Source organism: Amblyraja radiata, chromosome 2 (assembly GCF_010909765.2).
Source record: "Amblyraja radiata isolate CabotCenter1 chromosome 2, sAmbRad1.1.pri, whole genome shotgun sequence".
In the NCBI taxonomy this organism is placed as follows: Eukaryota; Metazoa; Chordata; class Chondrichthyes; order Rajiformes; family Rajidae; genus Amblyraja; species Amblyraja radiata.
The window spans coordinates 103,320,072-103,346,185 of NC_045957.1; the positions used below are offsets into that span (position 1 = coordinate 103,320,072).

Consider the following 26,114-nt stretch of genomic DNA (forward strand, 5'->3'; position numbering starts at 1 on the left):
GCTCCAGGGTGACCAAGGCTGGGAGCTGAACATCCAGGGATATTCAATATTCAGGAGGGATAGACAGAAAGGAAAAGGAGGTGGGGTAGCGTTGCTGGTTAGAAAGGAGATTATATATATATTATATATTCAAAAAGAATACGAGATACGGAACTAGCGGTTATATCATTAGACGCAGAAAAAGCGTTTGATCAGGTGGAATGGATGTATTTATTTAATATAATGGAAAAGTTTCAATTGGGGGATAGATTTTGTAAATGGGTAAGAATTTTATACTCGAATCCTATTGCAAGAATTTTGACTAACCAAATTTTATCAGCCAAATTCAAACTCTCTAGGGGATGCAGACAGGGATGTCCGTTATCACCCTTATTGTTCGCATTGGTGATAGAACCATTGGCGGAAAAAATTAGATCTGAACCTGAAATATATGGCTATAATACTGATACAACAATTAATAAAATTTCTTTATATGCAGATGATGTTTTGATTTATATTACAAAACCGGAAATTAGTATTCCCAACCTGCTAAACATTATAACTAAGTTTGGTGCATTTTCTGGGTATAGGATTAATTGGGATAAAAGCGAGATTATGCCAATAACAGGAATAAATCTAAATACACTACAACAATACCCATTAAAAGTAGTTACAGACAAACTTAAATATTTAGGGATTAACGTAACTAAAACTCATAACTCATTAATAAAATCCAACTATCCTCAACTATTAGATAAACTTAGAAAAAATATTTTATATTGGAAAACACTTCCTATATCCATGATTGGTAGAATAAGTGCCATAAAGATGGTATTTCTACCACAGTTGTTATATTTGTTTCAGGCTATTCCTTTTTTTCTTCCGAAAACTTTTTTAAAAAAAATTGATAATATTGTTAATAGTTTTATTTGGGATTATAAAAATCACAGAATAAATAAAAAACATCTATGCAAAGCTAAGATAAATGGAGGATTAGCACTTCCAAACTTTTTATATTATTTTTGGGCTGTTCAGATTAAGAATATGAATTTCTGGTGGGTAAATATGGATCATGAACCGACATGGTTAAATATTGAAAAGGAAGACTGTCTACCTTTCAATGTGGGTTCGATAATTTTTGCACTAACGGAAGTACAAAAAAAAAATTATAAAGACAACCTAATAATATATAATAATAGACGTATTTGGAAACAAATAGTTAAGACTCTACATTTGGATAATCTCTCATTTAGATTACCAATTATGAATAACCCATTGTTTAAACCTGCTATATTAGATGGGGGGTTTAAACAATGGGATGATTTAGGAATTACAAGGATAGAACACCTTTATAGAAAAGGAAAATGTCTTTTATTCCAGGAGTTACAAGATATTTATGGATTGTCTCCACAACATTTGTTTAGGTATTTACAAATTAGAGATTATATTAAATCCAATACACAAGATTATAAAAATAAAGAAGCAGGACTGTTAGACGAACTGTTTAATTTATATCCAAATACAGAAAAATTAATAGCCTATATATATAACATCATTTTGGATAAGGAGAATCCAATAACGGAAATATATCGTCAAGCATGGGAAAATGAAATGGGATTGGCTATAACAAAAGAAAACTGGGAAGAAAGTCTACAACGCCAACGCATATGTCTGGCGTTCATTAAACGCCAGACATATATTGATACAATTTAAAGTATTATATAGGTTACATTATTCGAAAACTAAATTAAATAGTATTTTTCCGAATCTCTCCGCTATTTGTGATAAGTGCAAGAAAGCAGAGGCAAATTTAATACATAGTTTCGTTACATGTCCTAAATTGAATTATTACTGGACAGAAATTTTTAAAGTTATTTCTGAAGTCATCAAAGTTAAATTGGACCCTAACCCAAAGCTAATAATATTTGGAATTCCGGATTTACATCTATCACTTACAGTAAATCAAAGAAATTTCTTTGATTACTGTTTGATAATTGGGAAAAAAATCATATTAAAATTTTGGAAGGGAACATTATCCCCCACAACCAAAATGTGGGCAACAGAGATGATGGAGACGTTACATCTGGAAAGAATTAGATTTGTCCTATTGGACAAGTATAATTCTTTTGAACAGATATGGTCTCCATATATACAGTATTTAGAGAAGTAGCTGTTCTTGGCAACACAGCTCGGCGTGCACCCTGCGGGATTTGGTGAGAATAATTCATTTTTATATTGGAATTAACATATATGTCTTTATTGATACTGTCACTTGTAGTAGTGTTATTAACAATACATATTGTGGTTTTTCTTTTTTTTTTTTTTTTTTTCGTTTCTCTTTTCTTTCTTATATATAATCAATTTATTATTTAATCACTTTCTTAAGGATTTATAACTGTTCTATTCTTTTTCTATCATTATTTCTAAAAAAAAATAGTAGATAAGTATTATTAGTGTTTTACTTAATGCAAATTGAATTAATTTGATATAAAGTTGTTTGAAGCATTGTAATTGATTACCTTTAATAAAAAAATATTTAAAAAAAGAAAGGAGATTAACGCAATAGAAAGGAAGGACATTAGCTTGGAGGATGTGGAATCGATATGGGTAGAGCTGCGAAACACTAAGGGGCAGAAAACGCTTGTGTACAGGCTACCTAACAGTAGTAGTGGAGTTGGGGATGGCATCAAACAGGAAATTAGAAATGCGTGCAACAAAGATAAAACAGTTATAATGGGTGACTTCAATCTACATATAGATTGGGTGAATCAAATTGGCAAGGGTGCTGAGGAAGAGGATTTCTTGGAATGTATGTGGGATAGTTTTCTAAACCAACATGTAGAGGAACCAACGAGAGAGCAGGCTATTCTAGACTGGGTATTGACTAATGAGGAAGGGTTAGTTAGCAGTCTTGTTGTGCGTGGCCCCTTGGGCAAGAGTGACCATAATATGGTTGAGTTCTTCATTAGGATGGAGGGTGACATTGTTAATTCAGAAACTAGGGTCCTGAACTTAAAGAAAGGTAACTTTGAAGGTATGAGACGTGAATTGGCCAAGATAGAGTGGCAATTGATTCTTAAAGGGTTGACGGTGGATATGCAATGGAAGGCATTTAAAGACTGCATGGATGAGCTACAACAATTGTTCATCCCAGTTTGCCAAAAGAATAAATCAGGGAAGATAGTGCATCCGTGGATAAGAAGGGAAATCAGGGATAGTATCAAAACAAAAGATGAAGCATACAAATTAGCCAGAAAAAGCAGCCAACCAGAGGACTGGGAGAAATTCAGAGTCCAGCAGAGGAGGACAAAGGCTTAATTAGGAAAGGGAAAATAGATTATGAAAGAAAACTGGCAGGGAACATAAAAACTGACTGCAAAAGTTTTTATAGACATGTGAAGAGAAAAAGATTAGTTAAAACAAATGTAGGTCCCTTGCAGTCAGGAACAGGTGAATTGATCATGGGGAACAAGGACATGGCAGACCAATTGAATAACTACTTTTGTTCTGTCTTCAGTAAGGAAAAACACAGAAACACAGAAAGTAGGTGCGAGAGTAGACCACCAGGTCCGTCGAGCCCGCACCGCCACTCGCTCATGGCTGAACATTAAACAGACACACTTACCCACAAACAGTAGACACAAGACACAGAACACAAGACACTACCCTCCCCTTTATACCGCAATCACCCCTCTCCACCCCAAGAACCGCGTGATCTCCTGGGGGAGGCAAAAAAACGGATAAAAACCCAGGTCCAATTCGGGAAAAAAAATCCGGGAAATTCCTCTCCGACCCCAATCCAGGCGATCGACACTTGTCCAGGAGATCACTCAGGTCTTACTATACTAACCATACCTAGGTCCATATCCCTGCCCTCTCCCCGTAGCCCCTTATCCCCTTGGCAGCTAAAAAAACATCTATTTTAGACTTAAATATATTTAACGTTTCTGCTTCCACTGCTCCCTGGGGCAGTGAATTCCATAAATTAACCACCCTCTGGGTGAAGAAGTTCTTCCTCATCTCAGTTTTAAAAGAGCCCCCCTTATTCTGCAACTATGTCCCCTAGTTCTAGGAAGACATAAATAATCTGCCGGAAATAGCAGGGGACCGGGGATCAAATGAGATGGAGGAACTGAGTGAAATCCAGGTTAGCCGGGAAGTGGTGTTAGGTAAATTGAATGGATTAAAGGCCGATAAATCCCCAGGGCCAGATAGGCTGCATCCCAGAGTACTTAAGGACGTAGCCCCAGAAATAGTGGATGCATTAGTGATAATTTTTCAAAACCCTTTAGATTCTGGAGTAGTTCCTGAGGATTGGAGGGTAGCTAATGTAACCCCACTTTTTAAAAAGGGAGGGAGAGAGAAAACAGGGAATTACAGACCAGTTAGTCTAACATCGGTAGTGGAGAAACTGCTAGAATCAGTTACTAAAGATGGGATAGCAGCACATTTGGAAAGTGGTGAAATCATTGGACAAAGTCAGCATGGATTTATGAAAGGTAAACCATGTCTGACGAATCTTATAGAATTTTTCGAGGATGTAACTAGTAGAGTGGATAAGGGAGAACCAGTGGATGTGTTATATCTGGACTTTCAGAAGGCTTTCGACAAGGTCCCACATAAGAGATTAGTATACAAACATAAAGCACACGGTATTGGGGGTTCAGTATTGATGTGGATAGAGAACTGGCTGGCAGACAGGAAGCAAAGAGTAGGAGTAAACTGGTCCTTTTCACAATGGCAGGCAGTGACTAGTGGGGTACCGCAAGGCTCAGTGCTGGGACCCCAGCTATTTACAATATATATTAATGATTTGGACGAGGGAATTGAATGCAACATCTCCAAGTTTGCGGATGGCATGAAGCTGGGGGGCAGTGTTAGCTGTGAGGAGGATGCTAGGAGGCTGCAAGGTGACTTGGATAGGCTGGGTGAGTGGGCAAATGCATGGCAGATGCAGTATAATGTGGATAAATGTGAGGTTATCCACTTTGGTGGCAAAAAACAGGAAAGTAGACTATTATCTGAATGGTGGCCGATTAGGAAAAGGGGAGATGCAACGAGACCTGGGTGTGATGGTACACCAGTCATTAAAAGTAGGCATGCAGGTGCAGCAGGCAGTGAAGAAAGCGAATGGTATGTTAGCATTCATAGCAAAAGGATTTGAGTATAGGAGCAGGGAGGTTCTACTGCAGTTGTACAGGGTCTTGGTGAGACCACACCTGGAGTATTGCGGACAGTTTTGGTCTCCTAATCTGAGGAAAGACATTCTTGCCATAGAGGGAGTAAAGAGAATGTTCACCAGACTGATTCCTGGGATGTCAGGACTTTCATATGAAGAAAGACTGGATAGACGCGGCTTGTACTCGCTAGAATTTATAAGATTGAGGGGGGATTCTTAAGGGGTTGGACAGGCTAGATGCAGGAAGATTGTTCCCGATGTTGGGGAAGTCCAGAACAAGGGGTCACAGTTTAAGGATAAGGGGGAAATCTTTTAGGACCGAGATGAGGAAAACATTTTTCACACAGAGAGTGGTGAATCTCTGGAATTCTCTGCTACAGAAGGTAGTTGACGCCAGTTCATTGGCTATATTTAATAGGGAGTTAGATGTGCAGGATACTGAGGGATGATCAGCCATGATCATATTGAATGGCGGTGCAGGCTCGAAGGGCCGAATGGCCTACTCTTGCACCTACTTTCTATGTTTCTAAGCCTGCCTTCTTCCCATATCCCTTGATTCCACTAGACCCTAGAGCTCGAACTCTCATTTAAATCCATCCAGTGAATTGGCCTCCACTCTCTTCTGTGGCAGAGAATTCCATAAATTCACAACTCTCTGGGTGAATTTTTTTAAATTTCATCTCAGTTTTAAATGGCCTCCCCTTTATTCTTTGACTGTGGCCCCTGGTTTTGGTCTCCCCCAACATGGGAAAGTTTTCCCTGCATCTAGCTTGTCCAGTCCTTTTATAATTTTATATGTTTCTATAAGATCCCATCTCATCCTAAATTCCAATGAACACTAGCCCAGTCTTTCCAATCTTTCCAATCTGTCCTCATATGACAGTCCCGCCATCCCGGGGATGAACCTACGCAGTCTCAATAGCAAGGATGCCCTTCCTCAAATTAGGAGACCAAAAGTGCACACAATACTTCAGATGTGTGGCCCTGGACAACTGCAGAAGCACCTCTTTACTCCTATACTCAAATCCTCTCACTATGAAGGCCAACATGCCATTATCTTTCTTCACTGCCTGCTGCATTTACTTTCAGTGACTGGTATACAAGGACACCCAGGTCTTGTTGCGCTTCCCTTTTCCCTAATCTGACACCATTGAGATAATAATCTGCCTCCTTGTTCTTGCCGCCAGAGTGGATAACCTCGCATTTATCTACATTATACTGCATCTGCCATGCATCTGCCCACTCACTCAGCCTATTCAAGTCACCCTGCAACCACCTAGCATCCTCTTCACAGTTCACACTGTCACCCAGCTTCAGTCATCCGCAAAGTTGCTAGTTACCTTTAATCTCATCATCTAAATCATTAATATATATTGTAAATAGTTGCAGCTCCAGCACCGAGCCTTGCGGCACTCCACTCGCCACTGCCTGCAGGGCCGGCCTTAAGCCGATTGGACCGATTTTTCCAAATTGGGCCTCGCGTTAATTTTCCGTATTTCATATGGAAATACAAATCCGCTTTGTTAAATAAAGATTTTTAAAGATACATTTGCCATAAGGATTTTTTTACAAAACGAACATGGATAACAACTGCTGCACGGCCATCAGACACAAACGATGTGTTAACTACTACTGTAGCACTTGTTAACAGCCAGTAGTTAACAAGTAGTTATACAATGTGTCATCAATTCCTCAGTAAATGTAATTGTGTTTTGATCAAGTATTAATGACGCTGCGTTTCTTTGAATACAATTCATGCGGCATCATTAACACTTGTTCAAAACAGAATTACATTTACTGAGGAATGTAGATCGATGCATTGATGACACATTAAGAAGTTCTTAAAACTCACCATCATGATTGAGGACTTCTTCTTGGTGAGCTTCTTGGTGTGCAGCAGGTTAGTCATTCAATTTACCTACCGACCCACGTTGTGTCTTTCGCTTTCTCCCTCCCTCCCTCTCTCTCGCGCTTTCTCTCTCCCGCTCCCCATCTCGTCTCTCTCTAATTCTCTCGGCATTCCCGGAATCATTGACGTTTTGCGGTAGACAAAAATGCTGGAGAAACTCAGCGGGTGAGGCAGCATCTATGGAGCGAAGGAAATATGTAACTTTTCAGGTCGAAACACTTCTTCAGACCCGGCCCGAAACGTCGCTCCATAGATGCTGCCTCAAGTCCTGTCCCACTGTGCGAGTTCACCCAAGAGCTCTCCAGAGTTTAAAATTTCTGTGTAGAATATCTGTCCCTATCTTCAAATTCCTACTTCGAAATAAAATACAACTTTCGACAACAATTTCGCAGCAGGTTCTCGATTAGTCGATTTCCATGCATTTTCAATCATCGTTCGATTCAGTGTAATTTTCACACCTGGTTGATGTAGTTTTTTTTAAAGATACAGTACATTACAATAAATAGTTTCAAACATACCCGGTATTAAACGCATGAACATTTACTGTTGTTACAAACGGTTATAAATGAATATAATTTCAAAGTGAAATAGGAGATTTCCATGGAAAGAATATTTAACCAGAATATAAGGTGAGGTCGCTGCAAAATGCTCACTTAAAACAATACGCCGTCAACTCAGGATTGTTTCTTAGCCCTCTGACAGGTGTTTCAATCTAACCTCGTAGCTCGCTGTTAATTGATTCATAGCTATTAATTTTCATTCCTGGTCCGTATCGAACTTCTCCAAATGCAAACGCTTCAAGTTACGCTTCTTGTGTGGTGGTAAGAGGGGGGGATGCTAGGATAAAATACCATATATTTGCATTTATATAGCGATCCTGCTGTGAAATGTTTAAGTTGAAAGTTGTATTTTATTTCAAAGTGGGAATTGGAAGATAGGGACAGAGATGCTACACAGAGATTTTGATAGAAAGGAAACGTTACAGCAGCTGAGTAAAAGATTGGTCAAATGGTAGGTTCAATGAAGATCGGGCGAGGTGGATTGGGGGTGGGGAAAAAGTATCTATAGCTTGAGACTTGCCTAAATGAGTACTGAGATGGATTATCATTCCACATCAAATTTCTTAGACAATAATAACTTTTATTCAATTATCACAACATTTTGCTGGATATGGATCAACGGACAATGTATGGTACATGATCGTAAATGAGTAAAACACATGTTCTTATTTAAGTACTGTTGTTTCTGGTATGGGGTGACTGATTACAAATAACCTACATTCTATATTTTTGTCATAATGTGGCTGAAACAATGGCATATTTTGTGATATTTATTGAGATAGAAAGACACAACTGAGTTTGGGCAAGATATTACCTTGCGGCTCTAAAGTGGGAAGCGGCTGTAAAAGGACAGCGCGGGTGGGGGGGGGAGCGTGTGGGTAGTCCGTCCAGGGGTAAAGTTGCGAGGAGGGCAGGAGCTTTGAGAAGGAGGGGGTCGGCCGGGGATCATCCAGCTCAAGAGCTGGTCAGCGGGCGATGCATAACAGGACAGCAGGCGGTGGAGCTCACTCCATATGTCAGAATAACCTCAATCGATCCCTTGTTCGCGCTGACACAGGAGTAAGCTCCACCGCCCGCTATTTTGTTATCCATCACCCGCTGACCCGCTCCTCTCTTTGATCTTTGCTCTTGAGCTGGTCCTCTCACTGTTCAGACGGAGAGCACTGCCAGAGGTGAGCGGGCCGGCAGAAGGCACTGAGATGGTAGTCAGTTCCGCTGTCCGGTGATGGAGGCCGCTCGCAGCCACGCGAGCTGCTTCCCTCCCCGGCCACAATGCGGTAGCTCCTCACCCGGAGCGCCGCGGTGAGTGAGTGGGTTACTGGCATGAACCCCAACCCCCTCATTCTCAACGCTCCTGCCCTCCCCGCAACTTTACCCCTGGCTAGACTCCCCACATGCTGTGAAAGGAACTCACCCCCGAATTGGTCCCTTGATAAGTTGAACTAGTATTGTCATTCAATAAGATGACAACCGATTCATGTTGTCCCGGTGTGCTCCTGTTTTTCCCACCATCTTTCCACCTGCCGTCACCCTCCACCCATTCAGTAATTCAGAAAGAAGGAGACTTGGAAGCCGTGGGAAAATTGAAATGTTACTTTATTTATTTTTATTTTTATTTTTACAGAGAGAAGAATCTGCGCATGCGCGGTTTAAGATTTTTTAAAAGCCGACTGACAGTCATATTACTTACGACACGTGACTCATTTATAATTATTGATTTATATTTCTAAGAAACATTTTCCCAATTGGGGCACGCACCTCCTAAGGCCGGCCCTGACTACCTGCCATTCTGACAGGGACCCGTTTATTCCTACTCTTTGTTTCCTGCCTGCCAACCAATTCTCTATCCATGCCAATACCCTACCCCCAATACCATGTGCTCTAATTTTGCCCACTAATCTCCTGTGTGGGACCTTATCAAATGCTTTCTTAAAGTCTAGATACACTTCATCCACTGGCTCTCCTTCATCCATTTTACTTGGCACATCTTCAAAAAATTCCAGAATATTAGTCAAGCAGGATTTCATAAATCCATGCTGACTTGGACCAATCCTTTTATGCTATCCAAATGCGGTGTTATTGCTTCTTTAGTAATTGACTCCAGCATCTTTCCCACCACCGATGTCTGGCTAACTGGTCTATAATGCCCGTTTTCTCTCTCGCTCTTTTCTTGAAAAGTGGGATAACATTCGCTACCCTCCAATCTACAGGAACTGATCCTGAAACTATAGAACATAGGAAAATGATCCCCAATGCGTCCACAATTTCTAGAGCCACCACCTTGAGGACCCTGGGATGCAGACCATCAGTCACTGGGGATTTATCAGCCTTCAGTCCCATCAGTCTACCCAACACTTTGTCTCGCCTAATGCAAATTTATTTCAGTTCCTCTGTCTCCCTAGATCCTCTGTCTTCTAGCACATCTGGGAGATTGTCTGTGTGTTCCTTAGTGAAGACAGAACCAAAGTACCTGTTCAACTCTTCTGCCATTTCCTTGTTCCCCATCATAATTTCACCTGTTTCTGTCTTCAAGGGACCCACATATGTCTTTACTAATCTTTTTCTCTTAACATGTCTAAAGAGGCTTTTACTATCCTTTTTTATATTCTTGGCCACCTTACCCTCGTACTTCATCTTTTCACCCCGTATTGACCTTTTTGTTACCTTTTGTTGTCCTTTGAAAGTTTCCCAATCCTCTGGCTTCCCGCTACTCTTTGCTTTTCGTTTTATTCCTTCTCTAACTTCTCCCTTGTCAGCCACGATTGCCTCTTACTCTCCTTAGAATCTTTCTTCCTCTTTGGAATGAAATGATCCTCCATTTTCTGGATTATGCCTAGAAATTCCTGCCAATGCTGTTCCACCGTCATTCCTGCGAGGATCCTTTCCAGTCAACCTTGGCCAGCTCTTCTCTCATGCCTTCATAGTCTCCTTTGTTCATCTGCAACGAGCGGTGTTTCCTGTCGGGGACCGCCCAGAACCACGGCTTCGGCAGCGGCACAGCGCTGGAGCGCTATCGTGGAGCAGGCGATGCCTTGTCCGGGTCGCCGCGCTGGAGCTCCGGTGAGCTGAAGACCGCCGGGAACAACATCGCGGAGCTGCGGGACTGTGGAGCGGCCAGCTGCGGGCGGCGGCGCCGAACTGTACACCGGGAGCCTGGGATCTCGCGACGAGATCGCCAGTAGTGGAGCTCCAACCAGCGCGGCCTTGTTGGCTTTGGAAGCCACGGCCTCCAGTACGGACGCGGCCGTTCCAGGTGTCCCAAGCCGCTGTGAGGATTCTCCCAACGCCGGAGCACCATCACCCGGCGAGAACGGCCAGGAACATCGGGCCTCCGTAGAGGCAACTGTGGAGGCCTCAATTGGCTTGACTATGGGTGAACTGGGGTTGGGGACTGGACTTTGTGCCTTCCCTCATGGTGGGAGCCATTGTGGGGGGATGTTCTTTAACATTGACACTTCTGATTTAACCTTCTCCCTCTCAAATGGCAGATTAAAACGAATCAGATTATGGTCACTACCTCCTAACGGTTTCTTTACCTCGAGTTCCCTTATTATATTTGTTTCATTATACAACGCTAAATCCAGAATTGCCTTCTCTCTGGTAGGCTCCAGTACAAGCTGCACCAAGAATCCATCTTGGAGACACTCTACAAACTCCCATTCTTGGGGTCCAGAACCAACCTGATTTTCCCCGTCTACTTGCATATTGAAATCTCCCATAACCACAGTGGCATTACCTTTGTTTCATGCCAATTTTAACTCATGCAGCAACTTGCACCCTATATCTAGGCTACTGTTTAGGGGCCTATAGATAACTCCCATTTGTGTCTTCTTACCTTTACAATTCCTTAATTCAATCCACAGCGACTCTACATCGTCAGTCCCTATGTCACCCCTCGCAAGGGATTGAATTTCATCCCTCACCAACAGAGACCCCACGTTCTCTGCCCACCTGCCTGTCCTTTGTATAGGACATATAACCCTGAATATTCAGTTCCCAGTCCCGATCCTCCTGCAGCCATGTCTCTGTAATCCCCACAATGTCATATCTACCAATCTCTAACTGAGCCTCAATCTCATCCACTTTACTTCTTATACTTCGTGCATTCATATATAATACTTTTAATCCATTACTCACCTCAATTCCTATTTCACTTGACCATACTCCCCATATCCCTTCATGAGCTTTCAGTCCCATTAATTCTGCTGTCTTTCTTAACTTTTCCTACACTTTAGTTCACTTTAACTCCATCTTTGTATATCCAATTTTTCTCCTCCCCCCACTATTTATTTTAAACTCTGTTGCATCTAACACATGTTGCATCCAAATACAGTGTTGTGTAGTTGATTATCTTTGTTTGATGTGATGTTTGCGGAAATATTAGAGTCTGGTTAAAGGAGCCATTGCATTAAACAGTCATAATGGTTGATCTTCCAGCTCCTCCAGCATCTGCAGTTCCTTCTTGAAAATAATGGTTGATCTTCCAGCTCTATATATTGTTGTACAGAGGTGTTTGTGGGTTCGGGAGAGGTTGAGCAATTCAAGCATCTTCCAGTTTGTTTACACAATGCCATCAAGATACAACACCACCAAAAAACACTAGCTCATCATACTGCCTGTTTAAATGCAGTGAGGCACAATCGGAATGTGGGTTACAACAAATTTAGAAAGTATTCAGATCCCTTCACTTTTTCCACATTTTGTTACGTTACAGCCTTATTCTAAAATAGATTAAATTATTTTTTTATCATCAACCTACAAATACCCCATAATAAAAAAAGTAAAAACAGGTTTAGAAATGTTTGCAAAGTAATTAAAGAGAAATAACTGAAATACCACATTTACATAAGTATTCAGACCCTTTACTCAGTACTTTGTTGAGGCACCTTTGACAGCGATTACAGCCTCAAGTCTTCTTGGGTATGATGCTACAAGCTTGGCACACCTATATTTGAGTAATTTCTCCCATTCTTCTCTGCAGATTCTGTCAAGCTCTGTCACGTTGGATGGGGAGCATCGATGCACATCTATTTTCAGGTCCCTCCAGAGATGTTCGATCGGGTTCAAGACTGGGATCTGGCTGGGCCACTCAAGGGCATTCACAGACTTGTCACAAAGCCACTCCTGCGTTGTCTTGACTGTGTGCTTTGGGTCGTTGTCCTGTTGGAAGGTGAACCTCTGCCCCAGTCTGAGATCCGGAACATTCTGGCGCAGGTTTTCATCAAGGATCTCTCTGTACTTTGCTCTGTTCATCTTTCCCTCAATCCTAACTAATCCCCTAGTTTCTGCCGCTGAAAAACATCCCCACAGCATGATGCTGCCACCACCATGCTTCACCGAGGGTATGGTATTGGCCAGGTGATGAGCGGTGCCTAGTTCCAGACATGACGCTTGGCATTCAGTCCAAAGAGTTCAATCTTGGTTTCATCAGACCAGAGAATCTAGTTTCTCATGCCTTTTGGCAAACTTCAAGCGGGCTGTCATGTGCCTTTTACTGAGGAGTGGCTTCCGTCTGGCCACTCTACCATAAATGCCTGGTTGCTGGAGTGCTGCAGATATAGTTGGCCTTCTGGAGGTTTCTCCTAACTCTGGAGCTCTGTCAGAGTGAACATCGGGTTCTTGGTCACCTCCTTGACCAAGGCCCTTCTCCCCCGATTGCTCAGTTTGGCCGGGCAGCCATCTCTATGAAGAGCCCTGGTTTCCAGAATTCTTCCATTTAAGAACGACGGAGGCCACTGTGCTCTTCGGGACCTGCAATGCTGCAGAAATTGTTTTATACCCTTCCCCAGATCCGTGTCTCGACACAATCCTGTCTCAGAGGTCTACAGACAATTCCTTCATCTTCATGGCTTGGTTTTTGCTCTGACATGCACTGTCAACTGTGGGACCTTATATAGACAGGTGTGTGCCTTTCCAAATCATGTCCAATCAATTTAATATACCACTGGTGGGCTCCAATCAAGTTGTAGAAACATCAAGGATAATTAATGGAAACAGGATGAACCTTAGCTAAATTTTGAGTTTCAGAGCAAAGGGTCAGAATACTTATGTAAATGTGATATTTCAGTTATTTATTTTTAATTACTTTGCAAAAAATTGTAAACACCTATTTTCCCTTCTTTCTGGGGTATTGGGTGTAGATTGATGATTAAAAAAAAGATTTTAATACATTTTAAAATTAAAATAAGGCAATAATGTAACAAAATGTGGAAAGGTGAAGGGATCTGAATACTTTCTGAATGCACTGTAACTGGTAGAGCCATTGTCTGAGTTCCAGTGAAGCAGGTTCAAACCCGACCTCCGATATTTTATGTGTGCAATCCAGTTTTCTCACACATCCCAAGGATGTGCAATTCGTGGCTCAATTGGTTGCTGCAAATTGCTCTTAATTTGTCTGAGTGGTGGAATCTGGGTGTCGTTAATAGGAAAACATAGACACAAAAAGCTGGTCTAACTCAGCGGTCAGGCAGCATCTCTGGAGAGAAAGAATGGGTGATGCATCGGTCGAGACCCTTCTTCAGTGTGGGCAATAGGTGTCTCTCTGTCATTTCCATCACCTCCCTTCCCATCCTCCCCGCACCCCACAAACACCTCTGTAAAATAATATATAGTGGCAGGACTAGCTTAATCAATTTTTAAAAGAGCCAGAAACACTCAGCAGGCCAGGTGGGATCAGATAAGAAATTAAAAAATGCCTGGTGAATGATCCTCTATCAGAACTGGAACAGTGAGAGCAGGATGGGTAATTAAATGAATGAGCAACAGAAGGTGAGTACAGTGAATAGAGATCAGATGGAATACAAAGAATTAGAACAGCACCCAAAAGGAGCACACATTAAGGAAAAACAATGTTTTATGCACCTAATGTACTCAAATAATATTAATGAGAATATTTTTCAGAAAAATCGATTGTGATGAAAAGTTCAATTAAAAAAAGTTACTGTCCTATATATACCGAAACAGAACAATTACATTTTTACTATACTTACCTTAATCTTAATGTTTTATCTTAACTTATGTTTGTATAACTGATGATTCTATTTTAACAGTACAAATATTAACAGTACAAAAATTCATAATGGGATAAATTTATTCCCTTATTCACAATGTTTGGTAACATTTATTTATTAAACCTCAAAGTCATAACATTACAAGTAGCTTTTCCTGGGAGCTTCCTTCATTCCATCACACATTAACTGAAGCACTTCAGAAAGACAATGGCAATATTCCAAGATGCACCACCTAATTCATCATTATCCCTAATTCATCATTATCCCATGTACACTTAGTTTCATTAGTTTCCGTTCTGACAATTGCTCACTTTAAAAAATCTTCTTTCCTCATCTTGTAGCATCTCTGTGATTTGCTCGTCTATTCATTCCAATACTGACCAAAGTGTCCTTAGCTCAAGGCTCAGTCGGAAAAAAAATGTGACCACAAACTTGTTTCTCTTCTTAAGAAATTTAAGAAGGAACTGCAGATGCTTGAAAATCGAAGGGAGACAAAAATGCTGGAGAAACTCAGCAGATGAGGCAGCATCTATGGAGCGAAGGAAATAGGCAAAGTTTCGGGCCTAAACCCTTTTTCAGACCCTGTCGGACCCTTTTGAGATGAAACCCTTCTTCAGTCTGAAAAAGGGTTTCGACCCCAAACGTTGCCTATTTCCTTCGCTCCATAGATGCTGCCTCACCTGCTGAGTTTCTCCAGCATTTTTGTCTACCTTCTCTTCTTAAGATGCTGTTTAAAAATCTCTAAAATTGTCCTAATATCTGGCCCAATGTTAAATTTTGTTTGATTTAACTAATTAAGTGCATTAATATTTTATACCTGCACACGTTGCTACTATCATAATTTAACAAGAAAATGACAGGGTAACTCTTGAATATCTATTTTTAATCAGAATGTTAAAATCCCCGAACAGATATCACTACATGCTCAACAGTATATATACAGTAACTAGAATGAAGCAGCATTAAAGCAAACAAAAATGTAACATAGAAATAAATCAGGTTTTCAAGTAAAATAAAACAGCAAATGAATGGGTCAGTCACTTTTCATGTAAATAATTAGATGCTAGTTACTACATGACAGAGCATTGCCTGAAGGAAACATCACATTTTGTTCTGAAAACATAATAGTACAGTGGCTGCATCAATCCAACAAACTGACATGAAACATGAGTTGGAAAGCATTGTACATCACCCACTGGCATTAGGAACATACTCCTAGATGGTGCCGACTGACGAGGCCCCAACTGAAGCTCAAGCAGTGGTTAAAAACTAACAAACTAAGAAAAACAAGCTTATTACTGCACATTTTTGTTCAACACCTGCAATGCTCTTCAGGTGTATTCCTTTCAACATCAATCTTCAGGTCCAAATTCAAACACAACCTCCTGCCATTGTAGCAGGACAAGGATAAAGGAAATATATATTTTGTTTATAGTCACATGTTTATATGAATACATAGAAACATCGAAAATAGGTGCAGGAGGAAGCCATTCGGCCCTTCAAGCCAGCACCGCCATTCATTATGATCATGGCTGATCGTCCCCAATCAATAACCCGTGCCCGCCTTCTCCCCATATCCCTTGATTCCACTCACCCCTAGAGCTCTAGCTAACTCTCACTTAAATCCATCCAGTGACTTGGCCTCCACTGCCCTCTGTGGCATCGAATTCCACAAATTCACAACTGAGTGAAAAAGTTTTTTCTCACCTCAGTCTTAAATGACCTCCCCTTTATTCTAAGACTGTGGCCCCTGGTTCTGGACTCCCCCAACATTGGGAATATTTTTCCAGCATCTAGCTTGTCCAGTCCTTTTATAATTTTATGTTTCTATCAGATACCCCCTCATCCTTCTAAACCCCAGTGAATACAGGCCTAGTCTTTGCAATCTTTCCTCATATGACAGTCCGACCATCCCAGGAATCAATCTTGTGAACCTACACTGCACTGCCTCAAACACAAGGATGTCATTCCTCAAATTTGGAGACCAAAACTGTACACAATACTCCAGATGTGGTCTTACCAGAGCCCTATACAACTGCAGAAGAACCTCTTTACTCCTATACTGAAATCCTCTTGTTACGAAGGCCAACATTCCATTAGCTTTCGCCACTGCCTGCTGTACCTGTAGGCCAACAACCATGGTTTACAAGGACACCCAGGTCTCGCTGTACCTCCCCCTTACCTAACCTAACCCCATTGAGATAATAATCTGTCCCCTTGTTTTTGCCACCAAAGTGGATAACCTCACATTTATCTATATTATACTGCATCTGCCACGCATCTGCCCACTCACTCAACCTGTCCAGGTCACCCTGCAACCTCCTAACATCCTCTTCACAGTTCACACTGCCACCCAGCTTTGTGTCATCTGCAAACTTGCTAGTGTTGCTCCCAATTCCCTCTTCCAAATCATTAACATATATGGTAAACAGTTGCAGCCCCAACACCGAGCCTTGCGACACTCCACTCGCCACTGCTTGCCATTCTGAAAAGGACCCATTCACGCCTACTCTTTGCTTCCTGTTTGCCAACCAATTTTCTATCCATGTCAACACATGTCAATACCATGTGCTCTAATTTTAGTCACCAGTCTCCCGTGCGGTACCTTATCAAAGGCTTTCTGAAAGTCTAGATACACTACATCCACTGGCTCCCCTTCGTTCATTTTACTTGTCACATCCCCAGAAACAACCAGTATCAAACCCCAAATATCATAGCAGAATGAGAGCAAAATATCATAGCAAGTTATTTCAATAGACAATAGGTGCAGGACTAGGCCATTCGGCCCTTTGAGCCAGCTCTGCGATTCAATGTGATCATGGCTGATTATCCCCAATCAGTACCCCATTCCTGCCTTCTCCCCATATCCCCTGATCCGCTATCTTTAAGAGCCCTATCTAGCTCTCTCTTGAAAGTATCCAGAGAACCAGTCTCTATCGCTCTCCGAGAAAAAGTGAGGCCGTTTCCTCGTCTCCGTTCTAAATGACTTACCCCTTATTCTTAAACAGTGGCCCCTGGTTCTGGACTCTCCAACATCGGGAACATGTTTCTTGCCTCTAACGTGTCCAAATCCTTAATAATCTGATATGTTTCAATAAGATACCCTCTCATCCTTCTAAACGCTAGAGTATACGAGCCCAGCCTCTCCATTCTCTCAGCATATGACATCCCGGGAATTAACCTTGTAAACCTACTCTGCACTCCCTCAATAGCAAGAATGTCCTTCCTCAAATTAGTGGACCAAAACTGCACACAATACTCCAGGTGTGGTCTCACTAGGGCCCTAAACAACTGCAGAAGGACCTCTTTGCTCCTATACTCATCTCCTCTTGTTATGAAGGCCAACATGCCTTTCGTTTTCTTCACTGCCTGCTGCACCTGCATGCTTACTTTCATTGACAGATAAACAAGGACCCCCAGATCCCGTTGTACTTCCCCTTTTCCCAACTTGACACCATTTAGATAATAATCTGCATTCCCGTTTTTGCTACCAAATTGGATAACCTCATATTTATCCACATTAAACTGAATCTGCCATGCATCTGCCCACTCACCCAGCCTGTCCAAGTCACCCTGCATCCTCATAACATCCTCCGCATAGTTCACACTGCCATCCAGCTTTGTGTCATATGCAAATTTGCTAGTGTTACTTTGAATCCATCCAAATCATTGATGTATATTGTAAATAGCTGGGGTCCCTGCACCGAGCCTTGCGGTTCCCCACTTGTCACTGCCTGCCATTCTGAAAGGGACTCGTTAATCCCTACTCTTTGTTTCCTGTCTGCCAACCAATTTTCTATCCATGTCAGCACCCTACCCCAATACCATGTGCCCTAAATTTGCCCACTAATCTCCTATGTTCTTTCCTAACATAAAATGACTGAATTGCAACTAGTGATTCAAAAGAAAACAGTAGAATTGTTAATTTAACTTTTTTTTTTAAATGACAGGACCCATTTTAAAAAAAAAGCAAAATGCTGCATAAGGCAACATTATTGATTATTTTGCTGGTAATCAGACTGAATTAAATCTACACATTGGCAAACCAATCGAAAAATGAAAAATTGAATTGATTTTTTTGGTTGATTTTTTTCCCAAATAAAAACACAATTTCTGATTTAAAGCACAACTAAAAATCAAACTGGTTGACTTGATTCAGAAAAAAAGCATTCAGGTTACTGATACACTCATCTACCACTGGTCAATGTTTTAAATCCGTGAGCCAAGCAAGTAAGCCCCAGACGACGTGGTCTGCACTTATGATGTGTACAGACACAAGGAAAACATACTTTGACTGTGACAAAGATTGATTGCATTGAAGGTAAAATCATTCATAGATTTAATTGCATGTTAATTATAATCCAAACAGTTCCATCAGCAGCCAGCTGTTCTTAGAAGGAGGAAAGTACTTACCACATATTCAAACACAAGAGTCAAGGTTTCCTTTGTATGAATGATGTCATGAAGCAGTACTATGTTCGCATGTTTCAACCCTTTCAGCAAAGAAGCTGCAAAGGAACAAAGGGAAAACTTTCAGACTGTTTGACTTGGCCCAAACAATCAATTAGGCATTCAAATCCATCAATTAATGTAAAAACAATAAGTGAACTGGTTAAAAGATTTTAACCATATGATAAGAAAAAATACAAAGTGCTGGAGTAACTCAGTGGGTAAGGCAGCATCTCTGGAGATATATTTGGGTCGGGACCCTTCTTCAGACTGATGACAAAACATCACGTATCCATGTACTCCAGAGATACTGCCTGACCCACTGAGTTACTCCAACACTTTGCGTCTATTTTAACTATATGGTCTTGCATAATTTTCACTACTTTTCCATTGAAATAAACAGTGCAAATGCACAAAATAGTATTGAAAGAAATGCATGCAATTTGACATGAATAATGACATAGAAACATAGAAAATAGGCGTAGGAGTAGGCCTTTTGAGGCTGATCATCGAAAATCAGTACCCCGTTCCGGCTTTTTCCCCATATTATTGATTCCTTTAGCCCTAAGAGCTCTCTCTTGAAATGATGAATCATTATTCATAATTTGAATGATGAATAAACTGCTTCTGTTTTGATATTATCCTGATTTATGCGCATAAACAGAAGGGAATTTCATTTGAGTTCACAAGATGCCATTATGTTGTCATGTATCCTAAACAGAACACATTCCCCCTCCCCTCCCAGATCCCCAGTTGCAGAGGTGAATTCTTCCAGATCATCCCATGTGAATTATGAATCTTCCAGCTGCCTATCATTGTAATTAATTGCCTAATTTATCAGTTCTGAGCTAGACGTAGATGACAGCTAACATTGAATTCAAGATTTCCAATTGGAAAAGATGAAGAAATCGTTGATCAATCCTCGCATAAACTAAGCGGAATTGTGCGTACACCGTATACCATAGTGTTTACATGGCATGGTTAGATGTTACACACTTAGAAGAAAATAACAAAACAGAACAAAACATTAAAAAAGTTAATTTCATTACAGTCCACTTTTACAAATTTGAGATCTGGCAGATCTTCACCCTATGTATATAAATGGAATTGATAAACATATCATTCTCTGATGATCTTACAAAAGTAAAAATTGGACCATTCTGTAAAGTGAACAGATTCACACCCAAATTCCCAATGCAAATCCTCCCCAGATTATAAATGCCTGTCTTTTATACAGGCTGTACATAACCGGAACCAGTATTTGGGAGAACGATTTGGAAGGAAATGGGCCAGACACGGGCAAATGAGACTAAAGCCCCTGTCCCACTTACGTGTCTTTGGCATGCTAATTACGCGACCTCGTGGTCGCGTTGAGGCGTGAAGGTCCCGCGAAGGTCGCGCACGATTTAATGCACCCGCACAGCCGTCTGGAGCGCGTGACGTCATTTGAAGATGGACACAAAATGCAGGAGTAACTCAGCGGGACCGGCAGCATCTCTGGAGAGAAGCAATGGGTGATGTTTTGTGTCGAGACTCTTCTTCAGTCTGAAAGAAAGGTCTTGACCCGATACATCACCCATTGCTTCTCTCCAGAGATGCTGCCGGTCCCGCTGAGTTACTCCTGCATTTTGTGTCTATCTTCAATTTTCTTGGCCCCGCTTTGGGAGTAGAAGTGGGAGCAGATCCGGACCGCAATGGCCGTGAGCCCCAGGCCGTGTTCAGCGCTCGTTTGCTTGCTTCTGTTGCCGTTGGAGGTGAGACGTTGCGTCGCGCCAGGGTTTTGGGCCTGTCCTACTTTGGCGCAAAGATTTTGTTCGCTACAAAATTTCGGAGAGCCACGCAATACCGCGCACAACTCCATACACGTCCACGCTTCTCAGTGGGTCCGGCCCCACGCGGCCATAAGATGCCCGTGCGCCTCAACGCGACGACGAAGTCGCGTAATTTGCATGCCAAGGACACGAAAGTGGGACAGGCCCTGACTCAGTTAGATAACTTGGTCGACATGGATGTTGGGCCTTACGACCTTTATCCGTGCTGTGTAACTCTATGACTGAAGTAAACCACGTTCTTCCTAAGTATCGGCACATTCAGAAGGTCCTGGCCTGCACTTTGTGGAGCTACAGGCATCTTCTGCCATGTGCGAACAAAAGTTCATGGCAATATCTGAACAGAAGAATTGATTACCCTTGTTTAACTACACTGTTACAAACAGCGGTTACAGCTACAAACAGATTACGAATAGCTCTTAGGAACAGAGAGCTGTTGTAACCGAGGGAGAAACTGCATACAGTACATTCCTTGAACATGAAATAGTGTACTAGAACATAAAACAGTACAGCACATGAAAGGGCCCTTTGGCCCACAATGTTTGTGCTGCACACGACTGTACTGTAGAAACTTTGTGAGGCTATATTCCCTTATAATGCCTTTAAATTGCCTACCCGTACCAAACACTTCTACATCACCATCTATATCTCTCGTTTCCCTTTCCCCTGACTCTGTCTGAAGAAGTGTCCCGACCTTAGATGTCACCTATTCATTTTCTCCAGAGATGCGATCTGACCACTGAATTACTCCAGCTTGTTGTGTCTAATTTGGGAATAAGATATATTCTTCAAAAACAATTGTACCATTAAATTCAATCCAAATACATTATGACTAATTCCTCTTCAAGGCCATAAATAATCAGCCTATAGTCCATTATTTCAATGATATAAAGCAATTTACTCAAGGGCGCAGTTAATTAGTGGTTATTCTTCTGGAATTGTGATCCAGGGGGCTAAATTAATTATCTGGAGACACGTTCAAATCTCACTACAACAGCTGGGGAACTTAAATTGGGTTAATTAAATAAATCTGGAATAACAAAGATACCAACGATTACTGCATTCTTGTAAAAACATTTTTCCTAGGGAAGGAAATCTGTCGTGTGTACCCAGACTGAGTACTGACCAGCCGTGGGTAATTTTGTTGTTCTTCATAATGACCTTGTGATTCAATCTGATGCATTAAACTTCCAGAGAAACAATAATAACTGATTGCATCAACTCAATCATCACCTCAGCACCTGCCTTTCAAGGACAACGGGGGATCAGCAATAAACAATGCCATTTGTGTTCAGATTTTGAATGATTGGAAAAGATTGATAATATGTAAAAATGTAATGTTATGCAATTTAAACAAAATCTGCAGGGTAATTAGGTAATTTCAGGTCTGATGGAGGGTCTCGACCCAAAACGTCACCCATTCCTTCTATATAGAGATGCTGCCTGTCCGGCTGAGTTACTTCAGCATTTTGTGTCTATAGGGAAAGTCAATAACCTATTTGTGTCAAAGTGCACTGACAATGTGGATGAGGAAAAATGCACAAATACTCACTCGCAACTTTTCTTCCTTATGTAATAAAAGGAACTGCAAATGCTGGTTTATACCAAAAATAGACACAAAATGCTGGAGTAATTCAGTGGGTCAGGCAGCATTCTCCAGAGAAAATGGATAGGTGACATTTCGTGTCGGACCCTTCATCAGACCCTTTCTTCCTCGTTTTCTACATGAAGTAGGTAATTCCCTACTCTTGCCCCAAGCTGATATCCAAATAAAAATGGATTTACTAATCTGATCGAGTGTTTTGAGGAGGTGACAAAAATGAATGATGAGGGTAGGGCCATATTTGCTGTCTACAAGGATTTTAGTAACATTTGATAAAGATTAAGAAGCATGGGATTGGTTATATGGATTCAGAACTAGCTTACTGATAGAGGACAGAGGGTTGTGGTGGAAGGATAGCATTCAAGCTGGAGATCTGTGTTGAGACCTCTGTCACACACACACACACACACATATATATATATATAAATTCTACAGTGGGATATAGATCAGCTAGAGAAATGGGCAGGGAATGACATATGGATTTTAATTGGCAATGCTTTTTGGAAGGCAGACTGTAAGGATAAAATATACAATTAATGGCAAGACCCTCAGCAGCATTGATGTAGAGACAGATCTTTGAGTCCAAGTCCACAACTCCCTGAAAGAGGCAGCGCAAGTAGGTAGTGGCAAAGACAGCATAGATAGCTAGACCCATTTTCCATTGGTGGAATTACCAAAGCCTCGAGGGCCTAGCTTTAAGGCGAGAGGGACAAACTTTAAAGGCGATGTATGGGGCGAGTTTTTCTTTATATAGTGGGGGGTGGTGGTGGAGGCAGACACAGTATTGTCATTTAAGAGGTTTTTGATAAGCAGGGAATAGAAGCATATAGATCACGTACAGGCAAATGAAAGTAGTTTATTTTGGCATCATGTTGTTCAAAAGGGAACTGCAGATGCTGGAATATCGAAGGTACACAAAATTGCTGGGGAAACTCAGCGGGTGCAGCAGCATCTATGGAGCGAAGGAAATAGGCGACGTTTCGGGCCGAAACCCTTCTTCAGACTTTGGATTTTGGCATCATGTTTGACACAGACATTGTAGGCAAAACGCGCTGTTCCTGTGCCACCTGTAATTTCTTCCTACCTACCCCATCTAGGCGCTGGGCACTAGAACCATTTTTATGCAGGGAACAGAATAGCCAACAAATGAATAACGAACGCTTTAACATAACCATTTATTTTCAAATCTATTATTCCCGTATTATCATTGACCAAATTTATTCAAGTTTCTCACTATTCATTATACATAAACACCCCCCTTGCTAGTCTCCAGTGAGAGGGTGGAGCAACCGAATGAGGAGAGGGTATGAGGGTGGTGTCTCCCCTCCCACGGTAGGGTATTTTTGAAATTTGATGTATTAAAATCATGTTTTAGTGCATTGTAGAAGTATGATTTCAATGTTTTTTGTTTGAAGTATTTTTATGAAGTAACTTTTTAAGGGGTAACTTTTTCCACACAAAGGGTGTATGGAACAAGCTGTCAGAGGAGGTAGTTGAGGCAGGTAATATCCCATCATTTAAGAAACAGTTCGACTGATACATGGATAGGACAGGCTTGGAGGGATATGGACCAAAAACAGGTAGTGTAGCTGGGATATGTTGGCGGGTGTGGGCAAGTTGGGCCTAAGGGCCTGTTTTCACACTGTATCACTCTATGACTGCATTATACCTCCACCATGCAGGAATGCTTCAAAATCAAGTGGTCGAGTTTTATTGACATATACTCAAGCTTAGAAACATAGAAAATAGGTGCAGGAATAGGCCATTCGGCCCTTCGAGCCAGCACTGCCATTCAATATGATCATGCCTGTTCATCTAAAATCAGTACCTCTTTCCTGTTTTTTCCCCATATCCCTTGATTTTGCTAGCCACAAGAGCTAAATGTAACTCTCTCTTGAAAACATCCAGTGAATTGGCCTCCACTGCCTTCTGTGGCAGAAAATTCCACAGATTCACAACTCTCTGGGTGAAGAAAGTTTGTCCTCATCTCAGTCCTAACTGGCCTACCATTTATTCTTAAACTGTGACCCCTGGTTCTGAACCCCCAACATCGGGAACATTTTTCCTGCAGTTACTAAGTGAAAATCTAGCAGGCAAGCAGGATGCTTTCTCCAACCACCCCCATTTGAAGGCCACTATCTTCCACCGTTTCTACCCAGTGCTTGGTACCTACTTCCAGCAGCCACTGGTTGTCCTCCAGGATGCACCGAGCCACAGCCTGATCCATGCCGGTCACCTGGGCAAAGTCGGCACAGAGACTCTCACGGCAGCGGCGCAACGCTTCCAACACCTCCAACGGCCAGGGACTCTTGCACTGAGGCTGCTCCATGGCCGGAGCTGCAGCGAGCGACTCGCCAGCCCGGCAAACACTCGCCAGCCCCGGCCCCCCGTCCGCATCTGCCCCCACCGCTGCTTCTGCTTCCATCCCTCCCTCAGCCCCGGCTCTCCAACACCCGCAGTTGATATGAGTATTGAAATTCTCGTTGATCACAGAATTTCTCACGACAAAGCGTGAAAAATTTGTGATCAGCGTTAGGGCGTGAGGATTTGGCGAAATGCGTGAGTCTCACGCTCAATGTGTGAGAGTTTGCAGCCCTGCCACTGCCAACACTCTCACCACGCCGAATCACCGATGGTTGTTTTTTTGCAGAGAGGCTGCATGTGGTGTTGGATGTGTCAAGGTGAACAGTCTGGCTGCTCAGTGTAGAGACAATGGGCTCAGGGCTGCACCATGGCTGGCACAGTGAACACGGGCATTGCTGGAGACTAGGAGCATCTGCATCACATATTGTCAGACCACCTGGATCCTACCACCACTCTCATTGCCTTCTGCTGGATGTGATGCAAGCTTCTCCGTATTTGGTTGCCAAGCTCAAAGGCCAGCAACCAGCTTTGAGCTTGTTACCATAGCAAAATCTCTGGCTGGGCAAGAGAGACCCTGTAGCCAAATAAATAGAGGGAGACTACAGCTTCCACAACATCGAACAGGAGGTGAGGAGAGAGACCGTCAAATATGGGCAGCTTGTCAACGTGGCCTGCCAGTTCTCAGTAATGGCTGCACTGATCCTGCCGGCCAGGGTGTAGCCCTGAGTCCCACATTTCAGTGCTGTAATTATTTGCTCCAGCTCTGCCATGACCAGCTCTCATAGGCCGCCTTTCCACGGATGCTGTGAGAGCTTATTGACACAGCAGCAGCAGTTAGGTAGAAGCTTGCATCAGTTCCCAGCACTGTGGCACTGTCTGCAATGCACCTCACTATGCACAAGGCCCCCTTCAAAGTTCCCTCTTCCCAGTAAAGTATTCTCAGCATTAAGCAAGATACTCATAAGTTACAAACAAATTTCCAATATACAAAAATATGCATCCTAACTATTCAAAATTCAACAAATCTCCCCACTGCATTGTAATACAAACATCATGAAAAAAATCAAAAATCATTGATTAAAACTCAACAGTTTCGGTTATTGAAATTTTGAGTTCTAGAAAAATCCGACTAGAGAGAAACAAAAAAATCGGATTCACCAGTCAACGCTTTTGAAAATATGTTTTGGATAGGAGAAAGGTGGAAGAATTCAGCAGGTCAGGCAGCATATTTG

The 26,114-nt window shown here is 41.9% G+C and overlaps 1 protein-coding gene across 4 annotated transcripts in view; it reads right to left on the minus strand.

Moving 5' to 3' along the window:
• The window catches only part of cdk14 (cyclin dependent kinase 14), a 665,904-nt gene that overhangs the window by 416,417 nt on the left and 223,373 nt on the right, over nt 1-26,114 (minus strand). For all 4 annotated transcript variants that reach the window (XM_033012625.1, XM_033012602.1, XM_033012618.1 and 1 more), the window contains one exon: nt 19,051-19,145. In XM_033012625.1, the coding sequence (XP_032868516.1) occupies nt 19,051-19,145 (95 nt within the window). The remainder of the gene's footprint in view (nt 1-19,050; nt 19,146-26,114) is intronic.